Consider the following 25,559-nt stretch of genomic DNA (forward strand, 5'->3'; position numbering starts at 1 on the left):
GCTGCGGGGCCTCATTTGAGATGTGGAGGCGGCCTTGTCTGTGGCTATCGAGCGCGCAGGGTGCAGTCGTCTGAAAGTTGTGGCTCACGACGGCATCAACGACGCCTGTCGCATGGGTTCTGAGGCGATCCTCAGTTCGCACAGGCGGCTCTCGGAGATAGTGAAGGCTGCTGGTCTCGCGCGCGGGGTGCAAGCAGAGCTTGCAATTTGCAGAATCGTTCTCAGAGTTGATCGGGGTCCTTTGGTTTGCAGCCGAGTGGAGGGTCTCAACCAAAGGCTCCGTCGATTCTGTGATGGTCTTGGCTGCAGATTTATACACCTGCGCTGTCGTATGGGGATTTGTAGGACTTCCCTTGATAGGCCAAGGGTGCACTACACAAAGGAAGCAGCTACTTGAGTAACAGAGTAGTTGTGCATTACGCATGAGGGTTTTTTAGGCCAGGCAGTAGTTTGAGGTTCTCCGAAGAACACTTGCCAGTCGATATGCAGCCAGGGAAGTCAAACGGCAGACACTTCGACTGTCACAATTTTATCAGTAAGCAGTCGAAGTATTCGTAATAAAGTTCCAGGATTTAGTTCAAATGTTTCAAATGGCTCTGAGCACTATGGGACTCAACTGCTGTGGGCATCAGTCCCCTAGAACTTAGAACTACTTAAACCTAACTAACCTGAGGACATCACACACATCCATGCCCGAGGCAGGATTCGAACCTGCGACCGTAGCGGTCGCGCGGTTCCAGACTGTAGCGCCTATAACAGGATTTAGTACCCTCCAGGGAAGTCCTAGTGCTCAAATTATTCTTGGGACTGAGAGGTGGTTGAAACCCGACGTGGAAAGCTCTAAGGTATTTTGCGAGACGAGGAACGTATGTCGAAAAGACTGATTAGAAGGCATAGGAGGGGGAGTGTTCACTGCAGTTAACAAAAATATTGTCTCTAGTGAGGTCGAAGTTGAGTGTGACAGTAAAGTTACACTAAGTGAAAACAAGTTAATTGCTGGATGTTTTTATCGGCTACCCGATTCTGCTGTGGCGGTGCTAGAGTCAATAAAAGAAAGTCTACGGTCAATAGCGCGTAAATACCCAGATCATACAATACTAATTGGAGATGACTTTAACTTAACGAGCATAGACTTGTATGTCTATGAATTCATTGCGGAGGGTACAGACAGGAAGTCATGCGAAATACTTTTGAACACGTTTCCTGAAAACTGTTTTGAGCAGCTAGCTCGGCAGCCCACACGCAATGGAAGTATCTCAAACTCCGTAGCTACAAATAGGCAAGACCTTATCGACATTGTCAGTATAGAAAAGGGGATTAGCGATCATGATGTCATCATAGCAACTATGATCACGAAAGTTAATAAATCAGTCAAGAAGGCTAGAAGAGTGTTTCTTTTAGATAGAGCAGAGGAATAGCTATTAGCATATCACTTAGGCAGCGAACTGGCATCACCTGGTTTCAGTAAGATGGATGTAGAGGAATTATTGGCAATGTTTAAGCAGATTGTAAATCGTGGTCTGGAGAATTATGTGCCTAGTAAGTGGATGAAGGATGAAAAACAGCCGGCCGCGGTGGTCTCGCGGTTCTAGGCGCGCAGTCCGGAACCGTGCGACTGCTACGGTCGCAGGTTCGAATCCTGCCTCGGGCATGGATGTTTGTGATGTCCTTAGGTTAGTTAGGTTTAAGTAGTTCTAAGTTCTAGGGGACTAATGACCACAGCAGTTGAGTCCCATAGTGCTCAGAGCCATTTGAACCATTTTTTGATGAAAAACACACAGCATGGTTTAATAAAGAAATCCGTAAGATGCTGAGGAAGCAGAGGCTGCTGCACTCTCGGTTCAAAAGGGAACGCACAAATGACGATAAGAGAAGGTTAGTAGAGATTCGTGTGTCTCTAAAAAGATCTATGCACGAAGCATACAACAACTACCATCGTCACACCATAGCAAAAGATCTGGCAGACAACCTGAGAAAATTCTGGTCCTGTGTAAAATCGCTAAGCGGGTCTAAGGCATCCATTCAGTCCCTTGCTGACGAGTCTTTTATGGCAGTTGAAGATAGCGAAATGAAAGCTGAAGTTTTAAATTTCACGTTCAAGAAATCATTCACGCAGGAGAATCGAACAAGCATACGGTCACGTGGCCACCGAACAGACACCCGTATGGACGACGTAGTAATAAGCATCCCTGGTGTAGAGAAACGAGTGAAAGATTTGGAAGCAAATAAATCACCCGGTCCGGATGGAATACCAATTCGATTTTACAAAGAGTACTTTATGGCATTGGCCCCTTACCTGATTTGCATTTATTGCGAATCTCCCGCTCAACGCAAAGTCTCAAGCGAAGGAGCAGACCTGCAAAATTACATTTCAGTATCCCTAACTTCTGTTTGCTACAGAATCCTTGAACATATTCTCAGTTCGAATGTAATAAACTTTCTTGAGACTTAGAAGCTTGTGTCCACGAATCAGTATGGTTATAGAAACCATCGCTCCTGCGAAACTCAGCTTTCTTTTTTCTCACTTGATGTACTGCGAACTATGGATGAAGGGCAACAGGCAAATTCCATATTTGTAGATTTCCGGAAAGCATTTGACACGGTGGCGCATTGCAGGCTGTTAACGAAGGTACGAGCATATGGAATAAGTTCACAAATACGTCAGTGCCTCGAAGACTTCTAAAATAATAGAACCCAATATGCTGTTCTCGACGGCGAGTGTTCATCGGAGACAACGGTATCGACAGGAGTGCCCTGGGAAATGTGATAGGATCGCTGTTGTTCTCTATAGACATAACTGATTTAGCGACAGGGTGGGCAGCAATCTTCGGTTGTTTGTTTATGATACCGTGGTGTACGGTAAGGTGTCGAAGTTGAGTGACTGTAGGAAGATACAAGACGACTAGACATAATTTTCAGTTTGTGTGTGAATGGCAGCTAGCCCTAAATGTGAAACATGTAAGTTAATGCGTGTGAGTAGGAAGAACAAACCTGTAATATTTGGATAAAGTGTTACTAGTGTCCTACTTGACACAATCAAGTCGTTTAAATATCTGGGCGTGACGTTGCAAAGCAACGTGAGATGGAGCGAGCATATGAGAACTGTGGTAGGGAAGGCGTATGGTCGACTTCGGTTTGTTGGGAGAATTTTAGGAAAGAGTAAAGGAGACCGCATATAGGACGCCGGTGTGACCTATTCTTCAGTACTGCTCGAGTATTTGGGATCTGTACCCGGTTTGATTGAAGGAAGACATCGAAGCAATTCAGAGGCGGGTTGTTAGATTTGTTACCAGTAGGTTTGAACAACAAGTAAGTGTTACGGATATGCTTGGGGAATTCGATTGGGAATCCCTGGAGGGAAGGCGATGTTCTTTTCAAGAAACACTATTGAGAAAATTTAGAGAACCGGCATTTGAAGCTGACGCCGAACGATTCTGCTGCCGTCAACATACATTGCACGTAAGGACCACAATGATAATATACGAGAACTTAGGGCTCATACGGAGGTATATAGATAGTCGTTATTTCCTCGCTCTATATACGAGTGGAACAGGAAAGATAATGACTAGCAGTGATACAGCGTGCCCTCCCCCACCGTACGGTGGCTTCCGGAGTACCTATGTAGATGCAGATGTAGAACGAGCTAGGTTTCGCAAGAGCTCTGTTTACGGAGTCCACAATGATTTTCATGTAGGAGATTTTCGTTCTCCAAAAACGTATTAAAATTAGAATAGCGGCAATCCAATCATACTTACAGAGAGTCTAGTAATAAAGAGCTACTAATCACGAAGTGGCCGTGCGGTTAAAGGCGCTGCAGTCTGGAACCGCAAGACCGCTACGGTCGCAGGTTCGAATCCTGCCTCGGGCATGGATGTTTGTGATGTCCTTAGGTTAGTTAGGTTTGACTAGTTCTAAGTTCTAGGGGACTAATAACCTCAGTCGTTGAGTCCCATAGTGCTCAGAGCCATTTTTTTTTTTTTTTTTTTTTACTAATCACGACACGCGACTGGCATGACTTCCAGGACTGCCATGAAACTTTGAACGTGTGTAAAACAGAAATGAAAGTGTACTGCACGGATGTGGTTTAAATTCCTTTCTTTAAATGGTGGTATATTTATACCAGTTAAATTTATCGTGCACATTATGTTACGTTAAATACTTTATTTAGCTTCAAGTAACTTTATGACAATAAACTGAACAATAATCGATTTTTATGAGGTGCCACTTGCGCTCTAAGCCATCTGCAACAGAGATTCAAGAGAACATGTATTGATGAAGCAGCAATAAATAAATAAAAAAATTCAAATACAATATTTATTCGCTTTTTTATCCCTGACATTATAATGAAAACAAACACTAGTGTTAATTTTCTCTATTTCGTCTGTCTGTAGGGTCACTAATAATTGCCATCGATGCTGAAATCAGCTTGTCGTAGTAGATGTAGAGACTTTTATCTAGTAAACAGACCGTAACTGAAACGAAAATGACGTTTCTTAATAATCGTACACTGCAGTCTCTGATGAGACGAGGGACAGTTTCAAGCTTTCTGTTAGTTTACCTGAAAAAACAAAAAACAGTAGCCAGCCACTCTTTTGCATACATTTATTTTATGGATAGGACTTGTTTCGGTCTTTCACCCATCTTCAACTTGCGTAAAAAAAATAGATCTTCATTAGTACAACGTTTTCTTGACTGCGCTTTGAATAATGCGGCTCGCTCCTGTTCTGTAATTTGTGGCTCCTTTTTCACCTTTATGCCCACAACACAAACACTTTATGTCCACAAACGCACTGATACATTTTCATAGTCGGTTACATTGCGAATCCTGTGCTACATCAGTGCACTTTTGTAATGGATGTAATCGTAAAAAAGGAGACACAAATAAAAGAATTGATGAAAACATACATGAATTATGCGAGTTGCATATGGGTGAAAGCCACAATTGCGTCCTTACATTAAATAGAGTTGTACAAGACTGTGGCCGGTTGCTGTTTTTCTTCAAATAATTCAGTCCACAGCCACGGAACTTAACAACCATTAATATGTATGAATTAATGTTTTCTGTTGGTTATTTTCCTGTACTCTAAGAACAAATTAGGATCAAACGCACCCTATTTGTGAGATGATGTATTCTGTCAATGGCGTCCTCTTCCGAGACGATAATTTCGCTATTCACGCTGCCACGTATATCTAGGAACTGTCTGTAAACATGTCGATCTTCCAAGACAATGATTTTGCTAGTCACACTCCCATGTATATTTGGGAACAGTTTGGAAAACGTATAGCTGATCTGAATAAGTAGGCGTCGCGAGCGTCTGAGCACCCTTAGAGGCCCCCGCTGTGCATGCAACCTGCGCAACACACCTGTTGCAGTTCTCCAACGTTGATCTCCAGCGGCAGAATTCTTCAGAACTCTTGGTGTTCAAAATTCATATTCTGCGGCTTTTCCTGCGTAACATAATCTATTATTTTTTACTTTATTATATCTAATCTGTGGGTTCGCTGCACGTGGATACTTCTAAAAACTACAACTGACTTGGCGCGTTAAATGGCTCAATCATTTAGCAGACCTGTGGAAGCTCAGTCTAGAATTTTTATGCCAAGTGGCCGGATCACTGTGTTTTGTGAACTCTTCTATAGATCCGTGAAGTCTCTTGCAAGACCGCTTGAAAGTATATGTCGACGATATGTGAAACCCTAATCTTCCTTCGTTCCGCGGTGTTCGTGACGCTCATCGATGTTGAAAGTCTGCTCTACCAGTCTATGAGCTGCTCTGTCCAGTGTCCGCGATGAATCTTCAGATACTCTTTAAGGATATTTGCTTCAGCCTTAATGTACTGCTGAAACCTGCTCGAGTAAATCTTCCTTAATACCATTGAGAGACCGGATACCATGCTGATGGGCCAGTAGCTACCTGCCAAGCAACGACTTTTAGTGCCCTTGGGAATGGCCAATATCTCAACTTATTTCCATACCACTGACTGGTGAGTAGAATCTTAGACCTTGCAGCAATCGTTTGTAACTAGCTGCTTTAGAATTGGTTCATGATACCGTCTGTCTGCTAGTTATTTTGTAACAAAGACGATCGTGAATTATTTTGGTGCGACAGATTGCATCTTGGTCTCAGAGATATCTCGTCAGCCGGTTGATATTGTAATTAAGAAGCAGCCTGTAGTATGAAGATGTAAGCGAGACCGTCGGCTATGTACAATACAATCGCGTTGACATGGCAGTCATATTTCCTTGATGATTATTCACCTCCGTAACATGTCCGATTGTGCTCCACTGGGGTGTAGCTGTGTCGAATCATTCAATTACAAGCCTCTCCGCAGTGCCTCATGGAGTGAGAACATTTGACACTGTTGATGGTAATTCGTCCGCCTGATGGGGAGGCTGAGCCGGCTGCCACCAATTTCCTCTCTCTTACGTACATTGCCACGCATCTGCTGGTTCAAAGTGGTTCAAATGGCTCTGAGCACTATGGGACTTAACTTCTGAGGTCATCAGTCCCCTATAACTTAGAACTACTTAAACCTAACTAACCTAAGGACATCACACACATCCATGCCCGAGGCATGATCGAACCTGCGACCGTAGTGGACGCATCTGCTGGGTGAATAGTATTTGACTATGCAAGGAACTAGTCTGCACCATTGTAAAGGCTGCAGTTGGCACCATTTTAGCATTCACGACAATATGAACAGAACTGCATCTCGCTAACTAGCAAAGAATGTGCCTACTTACTGCATAGAGTTCAGCGGTGACTGTCATTCAGCAGAGATTTTCCTGCTCTATAATTTCACTCAGTTTTCGAAGTAACAGTATTATTCTGGACGTGTTAAGTCAGAATAACTCTTATTCCATTAATACTGGACGCATCGTAACTCTGAATCTATGCTAAATTATGTCTAAATCAGTTCAATGGTAGGACAAAGGCAATAACACGCTACCTCAATTAAGGACTATGCCTAGTGAAACACTGCGGTATTCAAATAGCTCTCTGGGATGAAGAGAGACCTTCTTTAGTCTACAGTGACATTAAATTGACACAGTATATATTACTGAACGAACTACGGTAACTGAAATGGATGATGATATGGAAACGCTCATCTAGTTATTCTGATTAAGTTTTCGGTAATTTTTCTAAGCCACTTCACCAAAGTTAAAAACTATTTCTTCTCCCTATTTATTGCATGTGATGTAGTGCACTGAGGCCTACGTCCAAAATGTTAAACGTTGTTGTTGTTGTTGTTGTTGTGGTATCCAGTCCGAAGTCTGAAAACTAGTTTGATGCAACTCTACACGCTAGTTCACCCTGCATAACTTATACAACCTACACATAATTAATCCTCCTTACTACAGTCAAATATTCCCTATACAACTTTTACCTCACACACTTCCCTCCATTACGAAACCGACAATTCCTTGTTGGCTCAGGATGCGTCCTATTAAATGATCCCTTCTTCTAGTCAAGTTGTGCCACACATTTCTTTTCTTCCCAGATAGATTCAACGTCTCTTCCTTAATTATCCACTCTACCTATCTAATCTTCAGTATCCTTCTGTCGCACCTCTTTCGAAAACTTCTATTCTATTCTTATCCAAACTGTCTATATTTCTCGTTTCACATCCAGATAAGGCTCCACTCCATTCCTAAAACTTAGATCTATGTTTGATGATAAATAAATTATCTTCTTTGGAAACGCTTTTCCTGTTGTTACCAGTCTGTATTACATACGCCGAGAAGGAAAAGTAATAGGAAAACATGGATAGAGGATACAGGATGCAAGGGGACGCCGCCTGGTAACGTTTTGAACAGAGCACAATTTAGTCATTACTAAGACTTGGGTTGGAAATCATGAAAGAAGGCTGTATACATGGAAGAAACCCAGAGACACCAGAAGGTTTCAGATGGATTACAATCCTTTTCTCTGCAACTTCCCCTGAGTACATGTATGTCACATATAGTGCACACATTTCTTGGTCCATCTCCTCTTTGTCCATCTCTACCCATCACCTCTTCACCTTCCCATCTGTCCATCTCCTCCTCCCCCCTCTCAGTCCATATTCTCTTCCCTCCTCTCTTTCTGCCCATCTCCTTCACTCCTTCTCTCCCTGTACATGTCCTCCTCCCCCTCTCCTCTGTACATACACTCCTACAGCCTCTCTTCCTACACACCTCCCTCCCTGTCTCTATCCATCTCAGTCTTCCCACAGGCATGCCCATCCCCATGTGTAGCCCCTGAAAAAAAGTTGATAAAACAGGCTGGTACTACTCCCACAACATGCCTCTTTTGCAGCACTTGAAATCCTTTTTCTTCATGATATGTAGGTTGCCAAGCAAAGGAGGCTGATACTACTCCATCATAACATGCCTGTTGCGCTAGGCAGCCTACATGTTAGGGTTTGGAGAACGTTTCTTACACCTGACATGTAGACTGCCCAGTAAAGCAAGTCAATGAGGCAAATAGCAAATCGATACTATTACCAAACGACATAGCTGTTGTGCAAGGTAGCCTACATGGAAAGGGTTAAGAAACACACAAACACACGTCTGTATCTCCGTAAATATTAGAGTTAGAGCATTCCAACCCCCAACATGTATGTTGGTCCTCTTTGGGCAAGGAGATTGTGTGGCAGATTTGGCCCACTCTACTCCAGGGACCTGGGAGGAGTTCTTTTGAAACAAGATTTTAAACTGCAAACCAGTTCCATGTGCAGATGTGGACTCTAACTATAATTTATTGGTTTCGAAATGCAGAGTTAAACTAAAGAAATTGCAAAAAGGTAGGAAATTAAGGAGATGAGCCTTGACAGTTTGAAATAACCACTGATTGTGACGAGCCTCAAAGGGAGTATAATGCAAGAGAGGAAAGGAATACCTGCCATTGTGTCACAACGACACCTCAATGCCATGTAACCTGTACCTATATTATATGCAACGTCTGTTATATAGACTTATCAGCCAGAACGTTATGACCACCGACATACTATCGATATAAACCCATCCAGGCTATAGCAGCGTCATCTGGCGAGGAATGACTGCTAGTTAGACACACGCACGATGCATTCAGTACCAACGAGCGTGCTGTCTGTGTGTAGAATGGGGATGGCACGCGATCTATCTGAGTTTGACTGTGGGCAGATTGTGGTGGTCCGGAGGCTCGACACGATCATTTCGGAAACTTCACGACTTGTCGGGTATTCAAGGACTGCTGTGGTGAGTGTTTCCAACACGTGGCGAAACCAAGATGAAACCACATTCAGACGTCGTGGGGTTCGGCGGTTACCCCTCATTAGAGATATCGGGCGTTGTAGGCTGGGCAGATTGGTAAATCAGCACAGGCGGCGACTGTGGCAGAACTAACATCATAATTTAATTCTGGGAAGAGTGCAAGTGTGTCTGAACACACGATCACCCCTAACAATTGGCCTCCACAGCCGACGACCCATGCACATACCAACGTTAAAACCACGACATCGGCGACCTCGACTGAAATGGGTACGTGACCATCGGCGCTGGACGTTAACGCAAGGGCAGAGCAGTGCATGGTCTGATGAATATCAACAACTTCTTCATCATGGCGATGGGAGGGCGCGAATCCGTATACTTCCGGGGGTACAGCTCGTTGACAGCTGTACAGAGGGACGGAGACAAGCTGGCGACGGCTCCATTATGATCTGGGGAGCATTCACGTGGGCATCCATGAGTCCAGTGGAGCTCGTGCAAGGCACGGAGTATCGTACACTTGTTGCAGACCACGTACACCCCTTCGTGACGATCGTGTTTCCGGGGGTAGTGGCATTCTTCAAAAATATAATGCGCCATGACACAAGACCAGGAGTGTGATGGAGTGGTTCGAGGAACACAGTGACGAGTTCCAATTGATGTACTGGTCCCCCAACTTCCAGATGTGAACCTGATCGAACATATCTGTGATGAGATTGCACATTGTGTCAAGAGATCATGGGCCCCTTCCCGGAATTTATGGAAATCACGTGACTTGTACGTGCAGATGTGGTGCTAACTCCCTCCAGCGACCTCCCAAGGTGTCATTGCTTCCAGACCACGTCGCTTCGCCGCTGTTATCCGCGCCAAAGGTGAATATACCGGCTATTAGGTAGGTGGTCATAATGTTCTGTCTGATCAGTGTATTGTTAATCAAATGTCGTCGTTGGTACCGGAGGAATTTATAGCTCAATTACATGAAATATCCCATTAGTGATGTCAGTGCTTGGACTGCTGTGAGAGCACAGCTGCTGCAGTTCATTTAAGTTCCCTTTGGTTAATTCCAAACAGTTCATAAAATTTATAACAGGGGGAAGTTCCTTGACTCTAGGCAGTCACTTTGTCGCGCATCTGAAGATGCATCTCTATTGATGCAAAATCGGTAGTGACTTTTCAGTTACAGTATTTTAACGATCACTGCGGAGGAATTTACTTGTCATGTGCAACAGTAAGTGATTAAGACTGTTGTATACTGGCGTACACATAGGAAGAGCTGATCCCTCTCTCGACTGAACTGATAGAGCAAAGTGGTGCAGTGCTAAAGCACTGGATTCCCATTCTGTGCCGGCCGAAGTGGCCGTGCGGTTCTAGGCGCTGCAGTCTGGAACCGCGAGACCGCTACGGTCGCAGGTTCGAATCCTGCCTCGGGCATGGATGTGTGTGATGTCCTTAGGTTAGTTAGGTTTAACTAGTTCTAAGTTCTAGCGGACTAATGACCTCAGAAGTTGAGTCCCATAGTGCTCAGAGCCATTTGAACCATTTGAACCCATTCTGTAGATCAGTGGTCAAATCCCAGTCATACCTTTCGAATTCAGGCTTTCGGTGATTCCCCTAAACGACTAGAGGCAAATGCCAGTGTGCTCTTTAGAAAGATCTCGTTCGACTACCTTCGCCATCCGTAACCAATCCGATCTATACTGAAGTGACAAAAATCATTGGATATCTCGTTTTATCGGGTCTTACTTCCTTTTTCCCGGAGTAGAGAAGCAGTTCTACGTGGTGCGGACTCAAAAAGTCGTTGGAAGTCCCCTGCAGAAATATTGAGCCATGCTATCTCTATAGCCGTGCATAATTGTAAAAGTGTTGCCGATGCAGGATGTTGTGCACGTACTGACCTCTCGATCATGTCTCACAAATGTTCTATTGGTTTCATGTTGAGCAATCTGGGTGGTCTAATCATTCGGTCGAATTGTCCGATATGTTTTGCCATGGCGCATTATCACCCATAAAAATTCCGTCATTATTTGGGAGCATGAAGAACTTGAATAGCTGCAAATGGTCTCTAGGTAGCCGAACATAACCATTTACAGACAATTATTGGTTCAGTTGAACTAGAGGAATTTTGCAGACTGTCCTAACGAATACGTTCGTCTTACGTTCCACATTGATACCTGCGGTTATTTCACGCACTGACAAATCTATGTAAACGCTGTTGCGCTCGGTCGTTAAGTTAAGGCCGTCGGCCACTGCGTTGTCCGTTGGGAGAGGTAATGCATGAAATTTAGTATTCTCAGCACACTCTTGGCGCTGAGGACCTCGAGATACTGAAATCCCTGAAGATTTCCAAAATAGAATGTCCCATGCGCGTAGCTCCAACTACCATTGCGCGTTCAAAGTCTGTAATTCCCGTCGTGCGGCCTTAATCAGCGGGAAATCTTTTCACATTAATCACCTGAGTACAAATAACGGCTTCGCCAATGCACCACCCGTTTATACCTTGTGTGGGCGATACTTCCGCCATTTGTATATGTGCATATTGCTATTCCATGATTTTTGTAACCTCAGTGTGTGCTCCGCCTCTGACGATTTCATTGTCGACGGAACATTTTTGTTTTGCACATTATTCTCCGATCTGTTACTTAAAAATAAACAGTATTATAGCAAAACTGAAATTATCTATGTTTAAGTGAGATTTTATTCGAAAATTGTTGATATTTAGCGTGAAACAGAGGGCTGCTGTAGTAAAAATGATAAAACAATACAGATTTATCATATAGCGCTAGAAAACGCAACTGCCGCAAAAAAATGGTAAACTTAAAAAAAATTACATATGAAATACCACTTCAATCTTTCGCCGATCTTATATGAAACATGCTTCTGGTGTTGCTAAACAACTTTCGCACTTATCAAGAATAAGAGGAAACACTTGCTTTTGATCATGATGATAAACGTTCTGCTGAGTATAAAATGTAAACAATAATTATATTTATATTTATTTTTTATGTTTGTGCTTGTAAACTGTACTTGCATCAGAAGTAATTGTTTTTGTTACATAAGAGATCAGAAGATACGTGGTCAACTAATTTTTATTTCGTTGTTATTTGACATTGTCAGATGGGAAGATATGCGACCTGTTGTGTTAAAATATGTAGATAAAAAATCATAGGCCAAGATGGCTAAAAAAAAGGAATTGTAGCGATATTTTCCTGAGATTTTTATCCACATATTTTAATTTTTATTACTTATAAAATGCTATTTATATTTTTTAAGGTTATGAAATACACAATGGACTAACGCCAAACGATGTGCGGTTCTAAACAAACAAACAAACAAAGAACAAAGAGAAGTGGTCGGCTCCCACTTTCTCTCTCACATATTCATTTATGTTTCTTTCCCTCGCAATGCCATCAGTACTGCCGGTAACCCTACCATTTACTACGTCATTTATGTGCTGTACTAAAACCACAGAACCGTAGTTTTAGTGGAGCGCCACTCTGTATGTACCTAATTTATGATAAGAAATTCATTGCAACCACATGTACCCTTCTTGATCCTGCAGTTTTTACAAACGTTAGTTTATGTTCAACACCGCGATTACTCACTGATTATCTAAGCGTTTCAGATCTCTAGATAGTTGAAGATGCTTTTTTTGTCTCAACACAAGCCGATCGGTAGCACTACATGATCCTTTTTCGAGTGTGTGCCATGTTCTTCACTTCGCGATTATTGTTTATAGATTCATCTATGGGGTTCCTCCTTAGTGAGCATTCGTACAGCTGAGCACTCGCTTTATTTTGAAGAAATTTAGCGAAACTACTGAGAATTTAACTATGTGCAAGTATGCTGAGGTTCAGGCCATATTCTGTTTGACTACAATTCTATAGCTACAGTGTTACTACAGTTGGTTCAGCATCAAAAGAAACGGAGCAAAGTCCATGCCAATGTCAAATGCATATTGCTCAGGTTGCTATTTAGCCACTGAGAAGATGACACTGCGTGCTTCTCTACTGTTACGTAGGCACTGGTAGAGTACACCAATCGTATATTACTGAACTTTCGTAGTATTTGTGGTTTCCCTTAGGTCTCTAGAAGATGTTAATGTACCGGGTTTGTATGTTACAGCATCAGTCTGGCATGGAGACAAACGTGACACTGTGGCAGTTTCTGCTGGAGTTGCTCATTAGCAACCAGTACACGAGCATCATAGCGTGGACTAATAACGACGGAGAATTCAAGCTGGTCAACGCGGAGGAGGTGGCGAGACTATGGGGACTGCGCAAGAACAAGACCAACATGAACTACGACAAGCTGAGCCGCGCTCTGCGCTACTATTACGACAAGAACATCATCAAGAAGGTGCTCGGCCAGAAGTTCGTCTACAGGTACGCACAGTATTCAGATACCTCGACGAGACAGAACATAGGTCCTCGATATACGATGGCACAAACTAGTGAAAAATCTAGAAGATGCTTTGAGGCCAAACTTCTGTTTCTTCTTGGTACAAATATGTTATCTGGATGTACATTGTCCAGTCATATTAATACACTGTACAGCGTGATCGACGTGGTCCCACAGAATCTCGATTGTGTTTAAATCCGAAGAGCTTTGTGGCCGGGGATGTACGGTAAACTTATTCTGGTGCTCGTCCAACCACGTACATATACTAGCTGTGTAACACGTAGCATTGTCCTGCTGTAGATGCCATTGTGCCAAGGAAAAACAACCTACATGTAGGGGTGGACAGGGTCCTCAAGGATAGATTCATACTTGTGTTGATTCATTATGCCTTCCATAATGACGAGATCGCTCAGGGAATGTACCAAAACAATCCCCGGACCGTAACGCTTCCGCTTCTGGCCTCGACGCTTTCAACGATTATTGCAGGGTGTTCGCTTTCAGACGTTTCACTCCGTATATGCCAACGATCATCTGTCCAATGGAACATAAAACAGGATTCATCTGAAAAGACCTCCCGTCGCCACTCAGTGGACGTTCAGTTACGGTATTAGCGTGCAAATTTCAACCTTAATCGCTGATGAACTAGTCAGCATGGGTGCATGAACTCACTTGCTGCGAGGGCCATATGCAGCAACGTTCGCTGAACAGTCGTTGAGAAGACACTGTAGTAGCCCCTTGGTTCAACAGTCGGTTGCTCAAAAGTTGTAAGTCTATCCACCCGTGCACATGTCTGCAGCCGTTGTTCCTCTTTGTCATCTACGGCCCGTGCTGCCCCATAGTTGCCTCGGCGCCTATTTTGGATGGCGCCATTTTGCTACATGCCAACGGCCTTGCCGCAGTGGTAAGACCGGTTCCCCTCATATCACCGAAGTTAAGCGCTGTCGGGATGGGCTAGCACTTGGATGGGTGACCGTCCCGTCTGCCGAGCGCTGTTGGCAAGCGGGCTACACACAGCCCTTGTGAGGCAACCTGAGGAGCTACTTGAGTGAGAAGTAGCGGCTCCGGTCGCGAAAACTGACAACGGCCAGGAGAGCGGTGTGCTGACCACATGCCCCTCCGTATCCGCATCCAGTGAAGCCCCTGGGCTGAGAGGATGACACGGCGGCCGGTCGGTACCGTTGGGCCTTCCAAGGCCTGTTCGGACGGAGTTTAGTTTAGTTTAGTTTATTTTGCTACGTACGGTGTACTTTAACGACGGAGCCACGCAAACAGTTTACAATTCAGGCGTTTCGGAAATGTTTCCACCCCTGTGTTGAATGCAAATGACTATGCCTCTTTGGAGGTCAGAAAAATCGATCCATTTCCGCATTGCGACAACGATTGCACTGTTTTCCGCTTCCCCCGACACACTTTACATACTCTCCACTGCTAGTGCTGCCACCTATCTTCGATTAGTTGTTATTGCGCATTGACACCGAACGTAGGTGGTGGTCACGTTAAGGTGACTTGACCGTGTGGCTACTTCTATCAGTAAGAAAAAAATTAGAATAAATGTTGCTAGCCTCGCCGATACTAATGTTCTACTTTCCACTTATTGTCAAATCATAGATTCCAGTTTTTTCCCAGTGTAAAGAATAATAATAGTGAAAAAGCAGTTCCAGCTGCCTGAGTGATGTACTTGTGTTCCGGTTTCGATCATAGAATCATCCTTAAGTGTTTACCGTGGAATACTGTACACGCATTAGAAACACTGCGTTGAAATTAGCAATCGTCGTTAACTAAAAATGCAAGTATGGAAATTAACATCCATTGAGAAAAAAGTGCGATACGTACGTAAGTAAAAGTTTTCAACGTAGCTTGTATATATAATGCTACACTGAAATTAATAAATGTGTTTACGGTACCAGTGGCTACTAGTTACGTAGTTATCCAGCAGGTACGAACTATAATCGATTTTAGCTCTTACAGACATAGATTTGTCACAACATTGTGACCACCTGCTTAACAGTGCACTGGTCAACTTTTGGAAAGCAGTACAGCAGACAGTCTGTATGTCATGGATTCGAAAACTCGTTGTTGGGTCTCCGGAAGTAGGTGGTCTATGCAAAGATCACGCAATTTCTTTATATTATGTGCCGGTGGATTGTGGGCGCTGAGCTGCAAGCGATAGCTTCCCAGATCCTATTCAGATCAGGCGGATTTGGTGGCCAAGATATCACTGGGAGTTCACTATTATCCTCCCCAAACGACTGTAGCACGACTCTAGTCTTGTGATACGGACAGTTGTCCTATCAGGTTTCTTGCGCCAGTTTACTTTTTATCTGTATTGCACTGAAAATATCGCACAACGCTGCAAATAACGGGGATATTATCTCACTTAGACAGTGAATTGGCATCACATAGTTCCAGTAAGATGGATGTAGAGGAATTACGAGCAAAGTTTAAGCAGACTGCAAATAGTGGTCTGGAGAGTTATGGATAAAGGATGGAAAAGACCCACCATGGATTAATAACGAAATTCGAATGATACTGAGGAAGCAGAAGCTGTTGCACACTCTGTTCAAAAGGGAACACACAAATGACGACAAGCGAAGGTTAGTAGAGATCCGGACATCTGTGAAAAGATCTATGCGCGAAGCATACAACAGTTACAAACGTAACACCTTAGCAAAAGACCTGGCAGAGAATCATGGGACATTCGATGTTATGTAAAATCGCCAAGCGGGTCTAAGGCTTCCATTCAGTCCCTTGCTGACCAGTCCAGTTTGGCAGTTGGAGATAGCGAAACGAAAGCCAAAGTTTTAAATTTCAAGTTCAAGAAAACATTCACACAGGAGAACTGTACAAGCATACCGTCATTTGACCATCGGACAGACTCCAGTATGGACGACATAGCAAAAAGCATCTCTGATCTAGAGAAACAACTGAAAGTTTTGAAAGTAAGTAAATCACCAGGTCCGGATGGAATCCCAGTTCAATTTTACAAAGAGTATTCTACGCCATTGGCTCCTTACCTAGCTTGCATTTATCGTGAATCTCTCGCCCAGCACAAAGTCCCAAGTGAATGTAAAAAGGGGCAGGTGACTCCATTATACAAGAAGGGTAAAAAAACAGACCAGCAAAATTACAGACCAATATCTCTAGTTTCTGTTTGATGCAGAATCCTTGAACATATTCTCCGTTCGAATATAATAATCTTTCTTGGGACTGAGAAGCTTATGTCCATGAATCAGCATGGTTTTAGAAAGCATCGCTCCTGTGAAACTCAGCTTGCCCTTTTCTCAAATGATGTACTACGAACTATGGATGAAGGGCAACACGCAGATTCCATATTCCTAGATTTCCGGAAAGCATTGGACACGGTGCCCCATTACAGGCTGTTAGTGAAGGCACGAGAATATGGAATACATTCACAGATAATGCGAGTGCCTCGAAGACTTCTTAAATAATGGAACCCAATATGCTGTCCTTGGCAGCAAGTTTTCATCGGAGACAAGGGTATCGTCAGGAGTGCCCTGGGAAAGTGTGATAGCACCGCTGTTGTTCTCTGTATACATAAATGATTTGGTGGGCAGGATGGGCACAATCTGCGGTTGTTTGCTGATGATGCCGTGGTGTACTTTAAGGTGTCGAAGGTGAGTGGCTGTAGGAAGATACAAGACGACTTAGACAAAATTTCCAGTTTGTGTGATGAATGGCATCTAGCCCTAAATGTGGAAAAATTTAAGATAATACGTATGAGTAGGAAGATCGAACCTGTAATGTTCGGGTATAGTATTACCAGTGTCTTGCTTGACACAGTCAAATTCTTTAAATATCTGGGCTTAACGTTTCAAACCGAAATGACGTGGAAGGAAAATGTGAGAACTGTGGTAGGAAAGGCGAATGGTCTACTTCGGTTTATTGGGAGAATTTTAGGTAAGAGTGGTTCACCTGTAAAAGAAACCGCATACAGGACGCTGGTGCGACCTATTCTTGAGTACTGCTCAAATGTTTGGGATCCGTACCAGGTCGGATTGAAAGAGGACATCGAAGCAATTCAGAGGCGGGCTGCTAGATTTGTTACCGGTAGGTTTGAACAACACGTAACTTTTACGGCGATGCTTCGGGAACTCGAATGGATATCTTTGGAGGGTAGGCGATATTCTTTTAGAGAAACACTGTTGAGAAAATTTAGAGAACCGGCATTTGAAATTGATTGCCGAACGATTCTACTGCCCCCAACATACGTTGCGCGTAAGGACCACAAATATAAGATACGTGAAATTATTGCTCATACGGAGGCATAAAGATAGTCGTTTTTCCAACGCTCTATTTGCAAGTGGAATAGGAAAGGAAATGACTAATATTGGTACACGGTATCCTCCGCCATGCACCGTGCAGTGGCCTTCGGAATATCTATGATGTGCTGTATGTCTTGTTTCCATGCGCTCAAGGTACGTGATGCTGACAACAGTAAGGCTCTCTTTAACTCATTGCCCTCAAGTTTGCATTCAGTACTGCTCGGTTCTGTCTAGGGCTTTGTTTTCCAACAGTGTTAATTGCACATTAACAATGATACACAGCAGTAGTATGATAGGTTTAGTGATGTAGAATTGATCGATATGCACCTCGTGTGTAGTCTAACTGAAAGCAAAGGCAGAGCAGCACAACAACGCATAGTTAAACTGTCCGCGCAGCGACGCAAATCACCTCAGCTGTAGAAAGTCAGCTACGTGGAGCTAAATCCTGTGTTTCGAGTAGCACGTTTTGGCAATTACGTACACTGTGTGATCAAAAGTATCCGGACACCTGGCTAAAAAGACTTACAAATTCGTGGCGCCATCCATCGGTAATGTTGGAATACAATATGGTGTTGGCCCACCCTTAGCCTTGATGACAGCTTCCACTCTCGTAGGCATACGTTCAATCAGGTCCTGGAAGGTTTCTTGAGGAATGGCAGCCCATTCTTCACGAAGTGCTGCACTGAAGAGAGGTATCGATGTCGGACGGTGAGGCCTGGCACGAAGTCGGCGTTCCAAAACATCCCAAAGGCCTTCTGTAAGATTCAGGTCAGGATTCTGTGCAAGCCACTCCATTACAGAGATGTTATTGTCGTGTAACCACTCCGCCACAGGCCGTGCATTATGAACAGGTGCTCGATAGTGTTGAAAGATGCAATCGCCATCCCCGAATCGCTCTTCAACAGTAGGGAAGCATGAAGGTGCTTAAAACATCAATGTAGGCCTGTGTTGTGATAGTGCCACGCAAAACAACAAGGGGTGCAAGCCCCCTCCATGAAAAACACGAACACACCATAACACAACCGCATTAATAGTTAACCTCCATTGTAAATTTGACTCTCCGCGTTCCAATATAGCTACAATTTTCTTCGTTGAACACCTGAAGATATTTATGTATTAATACTGGGTGGTTGCAAATAAGTTGCAGCTACTCACGGAGGTCCAGTGCGGACTGTAATTATCGTATGGCAGCGAAAATCGGTGAATATGATTATGCATTAATGCGGAACCGATTTAAGCTGGAAAAAATTAGTTCCAATTTTGGCCACTAGGTGCAAATCTGGTGCTGAACAGTATCTCGTCGAGGTCTCCAGTGCTCATATTGAACAAATTGTGTAAGCGACGGTTACTAATAAAATCAACATTATGCCTTTCCCACTTGTTTGACCTTTTCTGCCCATGTCCCATTCCTAATCCATTACATACGGAAACATTTCTATAGGTCTTTCTTGCATTCACAGCGCAAAATCTGCACCTGGTAGCCACAACTGGAACTAATTTTTTCCGGCGTAGTTCGGTTGTGCGTTAATACATTAGAATATCTACCAAGTTTCGGTGCTATACGATAATTACAGCTCACACTGGACTTCTGTAAGCAGCTGCCCTTTTATTATAACCATCCGGTAGAAGCCAGTGATGATAATAAATTACTTCTGCAACTTGAGCTGCTTCTTCATTACTTTATGTTTCTACAGTTGCGGAAACCCGAAACGCCACGTTGAAATAATGGGGAAAACAAATAAATAACAACAACCTACAATTGAGTGCCTTTAATTTTGTAAAATTCTGTCTCCTTTTGTGCTTCACATAAAGCTTCCTCGTTGTTGTAAGCCAATAGGACGTGTCGTGCGACGGAAAGCTATAAGGGGCAGCCAAATGAAAACGAGACAGATGCAAAAATGTAAGTAAACTGTTAATTATTTCAGAAGTAATCACCGTAACTGTTAATTTATTTATCACACTGTGAGACGAGACTGGCATTGCCTTCATAGAATAATATTTGCAGTTGTCTACGGAATCGTGATTGTACCCAGACATGCATCTGTTCATCTGAAGCAAGTCAACGGCCAGGAATGTCTTTCTTCAGGGTTCCAAAAATAAAAATATGGAAATCGCATGGGGAGATGTCGGGACTATATGGAGGATGGTGGTGGATGGTCCGTGCTATCAAGGTTGTTTCGTTTACCCTGGAGAGGTTTCGCTGTGAAGCCCTTACGCATCCTAAATAGGTTCCCGATCTCCCCGCATTCGATTTCTACATTGTTGGAGTGCTGAGTAAAGACATTTGTGGTCATCGATTTGCTTCGAACAAAGAGAAACACGCCTGGTTACAATCATGGTCCCGTAAGCAACCACAAACATTTTTCTACGAAGGCTTGACCATTTTGTCTCACAGTGGGATAAATGTATTACCAGTTATGACAGTTACACTTGAAATAATAGGTAGTTTATTTCCTTTTTTTGCCGGCCGCTGTGGCTGAGCGGTTCTAGGCGCTTCAGTCCGGAACCGCGCTGTTGTTACGGTCGCAGGTTCGAATCATGCCTCGGGGAATGGGTGTGTGTGATGTCCTTAGGTTTAAGTAGTTCTAAGTCTAGGGGACTGATGACCTAAGATGTTAAGTCCCATAGTGCTCAGAGCCATTTGAACCAACTTTTTTTTTGCCATCTGCCTCGTTTTCATTTTAGAGACCCTTATATTTTCTCCAACGTGACATACAAGTTCGTCAGCAAAACAAAAGGATGAAACGCATACTATAACATAAATATAAGTACAGTTATAACAAATATAATAAGTTCTGCCAAATATGCCAGCCTGTGTAGGCGAGATCGGTAATGCACGCCTCTGAGGTAGTGTAATACTTGGAGATATTCATTTCGAATTTAGGTGGTAGAAGAAAACTTGCCAGTATTTGATAAGGGTGGTATACAGTTGCTGGTCGCCAGGCTGTATCAGTGTCCCAGGTGAAATGCCAAATCTCGCCACATTATCTCACTGAGTGAAGATGTGTCAGACCGTCAATGATGATCCCTTCGTCGGATGGGACGTTAAACCCAGCGGCCTCCTCAGGCAGCGGTCACAGTGCTACCGACGTAGGGGGATCCCGCCGACGACCGACATCGGCTGAAGACGGGCGATATTTACAAATCAGTACACCAGTGCGTGTGCGGGCTCAATGCAACCGATTTTAACCCCAAAACGCACAGGCTTCTTCAAAATGGTTCAAATGGCTCTGAGCACTATGGGACTCAACTGCTGTGGTCATAAGTCCCCTAGAACTTAGAACTACTTAAACCTAACTAACCTAAGGACATCACACACATCCATGCCCGAGGCAGGATTCGAACCTGCGACCGTAGCAGTCGCACGGTTCCGGACTGCGCGCCTAGAACCGCGAGACCATCGCGGCCGGCCGCACAGGCTTCTAATGACATCGGCGGGATTCAAATCAGTCCCCACACGCAAAATATTGATTCTGAGAAACATATGTGTGTGTGAATTCCTAAGGGACCAAACGGTTGAGATCATCGGTCCCTAGCCTGACACACTACTTAAATTAACTTATTCTAAGAACAACACACACACCCATGCCAGATGGAGGACTCCAACCTCCGACGGGAGAGGACGCGCAATCTGTTACATGGCGTCTCTAACCGCGCGGCCACTCCGCGGGGCGACAAACATTTAAGTTGAGTACAAGAAAGAAGACGTTTATCCCATCTTGAGGGCGAGAAATATATGTAAGAAAGATATATCTCGGAATACGTGGTGTGAGGTCGCCACTTTACTGGAAACCACAAGTTTCTAAGAAATTTGAAAATTTAATATTAATTAACTGAACATTACCTTACTTTGCATTCCGCATGCTCTGTTACGCTCTACCCATTTCAGCCTCACATCTATACGTAATGCAGCGTGTCATCTGCACCACAGACACAATCTGCATCTGAAATTTTCGGTCCAGTTTATAACGTCAAAAAAGGCTATCTTCAAATGAGCAATATGCAGTATGTCAATATTGATGCTTAAATTTACAGCAGTGGATCTTCTTCGGGCTGTGGTAGGTGAGCAGCAAGTTGTCTAAAAATGCTGCATACTGGTGTTTCTATACCAGGAAGCAAGGAAGATTAACGTTTAACGTCCCGTCGACAAGGAGGTCATTAGAGACGGAGCACTAGCTCGAATTTGGGAAGGTTAGGGAAGGAAATCATTCATGCCCTTTTCAAAAGAACAATCCACTAAGCGATTTAAGGAAATCACGGAAAACGAGAATGTGGATGGCCTGACTGTTACCTGAACCGTCGTCCTCCTCAATGCGAGTCCAGTGTGCTAACTACTGCGTCAAAACGCTCGGTTTCTGTGTCGGTAAGGTGTTTGTTACATCAGGTGGTTTGCAAATGTGAAGTGTGTACTGCTGACACTTTTCTGCGCTGCAGGTGTTCATAGTGTCTTATTCTAAAATTTATACATGTCTGTCACTCATATGCTCAATGATAGTCAATGTTCGTTATCTGACATATGCATGTTTTGCTGAATTTATTTGGAGCACTGGAGGGTGTTTGTGAACTTGCTTTTCAGTATCACTACGAAACATCTTTGGCATGTAATGGTTGTTCCAGTAACTGAGGAAAGAGTGTATGGAAGGCGCCACGTTTTTCTTGAAAAAATATAGCTTATTCACATGCACTGACCGTCGTTTAAATAGCAAAAGCTGCTGTGCAAGACTCGTCTCTAAGCATAGAAGTGTCGTGGCATCCACCCCGCCAAAAACTGACGGAGGAAATCGGACACACTGTGACCGAGCTGTCGGCTGATGTGATCGGGCGACCTCTGGCGATGGTGTCTGTCGACCATTATCAGTGCCACCGTAACAACATTCTTAGAGTATACTACGTGCCGAGTTTAACCGTCTTCGTTCTCTCTTAACGTCTATAACAATGAAAATATGACACTAAACTACACAAGCACGGAACAAAGTCAGTTACCCTAGACGTACACATAACGCACACTTCACGAGGAGAGCGTAAGGAGACAATGCGATTCCTAATAGGCGACTGCACAATCCCTCTTGGGTCTCCCACTCAGTAATACCATACGTCCTTATCTTTTAGGTGAAATATTCTTATTCCGTACGGTAAGAGCGTCGTACACAGAGCACAGTGTCATAAAAGGTTTTCGAGCTTAATATCGATTTCGTACTTCATGCAAATATTTCAACAAAACAAGCATCCCTTATATTCTAGTGGTACTGGAAGCGTGAACTTGTTGCACGCCCTGTTACTGGAGCTGCGTTGTAAGAATCTCAAACGAGATAGACTAGCATATAACCTCATAAATAGGGAAATTAGGTACCAATCGAAGATAGCACAGATCCCGGCCCTCACCAACGTGGACAGTTGTCAACATTAAAAGAAATGGGCCAATGTGTTCAGAATCTGTTGGCGACGAACATTTGGGACCGTAGTGCTCAGATGGTGCTCCAATATTTAGTATGACTGACTCCGAAATCTGTGCCGCGATAAATCATAGTGCTAAAAACATGTACCTTTGTAATGTTTATTTATTACGTGAATCTTAAAAAATTTGAAACATATAACGTCCATTGCGTCAGTTAAATAATATCAGAAATTGTTGCCCTTTTCAGATGAGTAAAAGTTGGTGACGCAAGTAGAAAAGATCTTGGGATATTTTTAAAGGAGGTTTAGAACTCATTATTGAGCTGACATGAACGATATGGGCCCCTGACAGCCAGCACTGGACTCGGGGCAGGATGTGTGATTATGCCCCATCACCAAATACATCAATCCAATTTCATCGTTATTTTAAAGAAAGTGTAACATGATTGAAACATTTTATATTTATCAATTTCCTTATTGAAGCAAATATAACGCAGGATGAATATCGTCTTTGCAGCATGATTTTAATCAGGAGTTTTATCAACGATAATTGATTAATACTTCGCATTTTCTATTTCACGATGGCACTCTCCTGAGGATGATGACAAATCGAAAGGTTTAGCTTAAAATGCAGCTGTTTATAGTAACTGTTGGCAGTACTATTTCTTACTAACTAGGAAAAGAATCCAGAGAGATCAGATACTTACCGAATATACCAGGATGTGTTAGCCGGAACGCAGCCCTAGAAATCTATAAATTTTTCACAAAGTAAAAGATTTAACTTTACTTGCACTGCGAGCAAAATCCACACAATAGCTCATTTATTTGCTATGCAATCACGAAAAGACAAACGACGTAATGTTTTATTGTACTTTTATCGTAAATTCTGACTAAAAAAGAAACAAGAAGCAATAAAATGAAGGCATAACATAACAAGACATTCTTACGTTTAGATAATTACAGGCTTTCTGCGTTTTTTAAACTCACAATTTACGTGCTGCTCGTACGTAAAAATTGTGTTTATACCGAGGTTTTCCTCTCTCTCTCTCTCTCTCCCTCTCTTTCTCACCCTCAGCGACTGTCTGGAAGGAGGGGGGGGGGGGGATGTCTAAGACGCAAGTCTCTTCTACTGCAAGCTCTTTGCTTTCCATATTTTGGGAGGAGGTATTACGGACCAAAATACGAAGGAAATGTCCAGAATACATGGGCTGTAAAGTGCATACCTTAATAGCTATGACCAATTGTTCAGTAGACGCTGAATCTGAGAAATCATTTAAAGAGACCAAACACCTAATTTCATCAGTCTCCTATTCACTCCCCAGAACAGAAGCAGTGAACCCAATTCTAAATGTTTGCGTAGCGTGTATCTCAGGAGGAACATGGAAACCAGCCCGGTATTCACCTAGAGGGATGTGGGAAACTGCCTATAAACCACATCCAGGCTGGTCAGCACACCGGCCCTTCGTCGTTTATCTCCCAGGTGGATTTGATCCAGGGCCAACATACCTCCCCGTCTCGGAAGCGGTCCTGTTAACACTCGCGGTTACCCGGGCGGGTCTAATCAGTAGAAGAGATGTGTTTCACTGTAGCGAAGATGAAGAAGTGTTCAGCTGTTCACAGCTTCCGAGTCATGCACTCTAGAGCCCATGTTTACTGGACTGTTTTTTCTTGTTTTGCTCCATACTACCACCTCTCAAAATGTGGAAAGCAGAGAGCTCGCTGTAGACGGGATTTGTTTCACAGTATCGAAGATGGAGAAGTATTCATATCTCTTAGAGCCCATTTTTATTGAGACTTTTACCTTCTAGCATCTTGTACCTTCAACTGGATGCGTTCATGATTAACTATGATACACCATGTATTTTAAGAAGTACAACAAATTAAAAAGAATCTACACTGATCAGCCAGAATATTATGACCACCTACCTAATAGCTGGTATGTCCACCTGTGGCAAGGATAACAGCGGCGACGGGTCGTGACATGGAAGAAATCAGGCATTGGTAGGTCGCTGGAGGGAGCTGGCACACCTGCACACACAAGTCACCTAATTCCCGTAAATTCTACGGAGGGACCGATGAGCTCTGACGTCACGTTCAATCACATCCCAGATGTGTTCGATCGGGTTCAGATCTGGCGAGTTGGGAGGCCAGCACATCAACTGGAATTCACCACTGTGTTCCTCGAAACACTCCATCACAATCCTGGCCTTGTGACATGGAGCATTATCCTCTTGAAAAATGTCACTGCCGTTAGGA

The 25,559-nt window shown here is 43.5% G+C and overlaps 1 protein-coding gene across 1 annotated transcript in view; it reads left to right on the forward strand.

Moving 5' to 3' along the window:
* LOC126249730 (ETS-related transcription factor Elf-1-like) overlaps window positions 1-25,559 on the forward strand; it is a 147,652-nt gene that overhangs the window by 85,563 nt on the left and 36,530 nt on the right. The window contains exon 2 of the mRNA XM_049951410.1: window positions 13,351-13,610. Coding sequence (XP_049807367.1) covers window positions 13,351-13,610 — 260 coding nt within the window. The remainder of the gene's footprint in view (window positions 1-13,350; window positions 13,611-25,559) is intronic.

The sequence above is a fragment of the Schistocerca nitens genome, chromosome 3 (assembly GCF_023898315.1).
Source record: "Schistocerca nitens isolate TAMUIC-IGC-003100 chromosome 3, iqSchNite1.1, whole genome shotgun sequence".
NCBI classification, from domain to species: Eukaryota; Metazoa; Arthropoda; class Insecta; order Orthoptera; family Acrididae; genus Schistocerca; species Schistocerca nitens.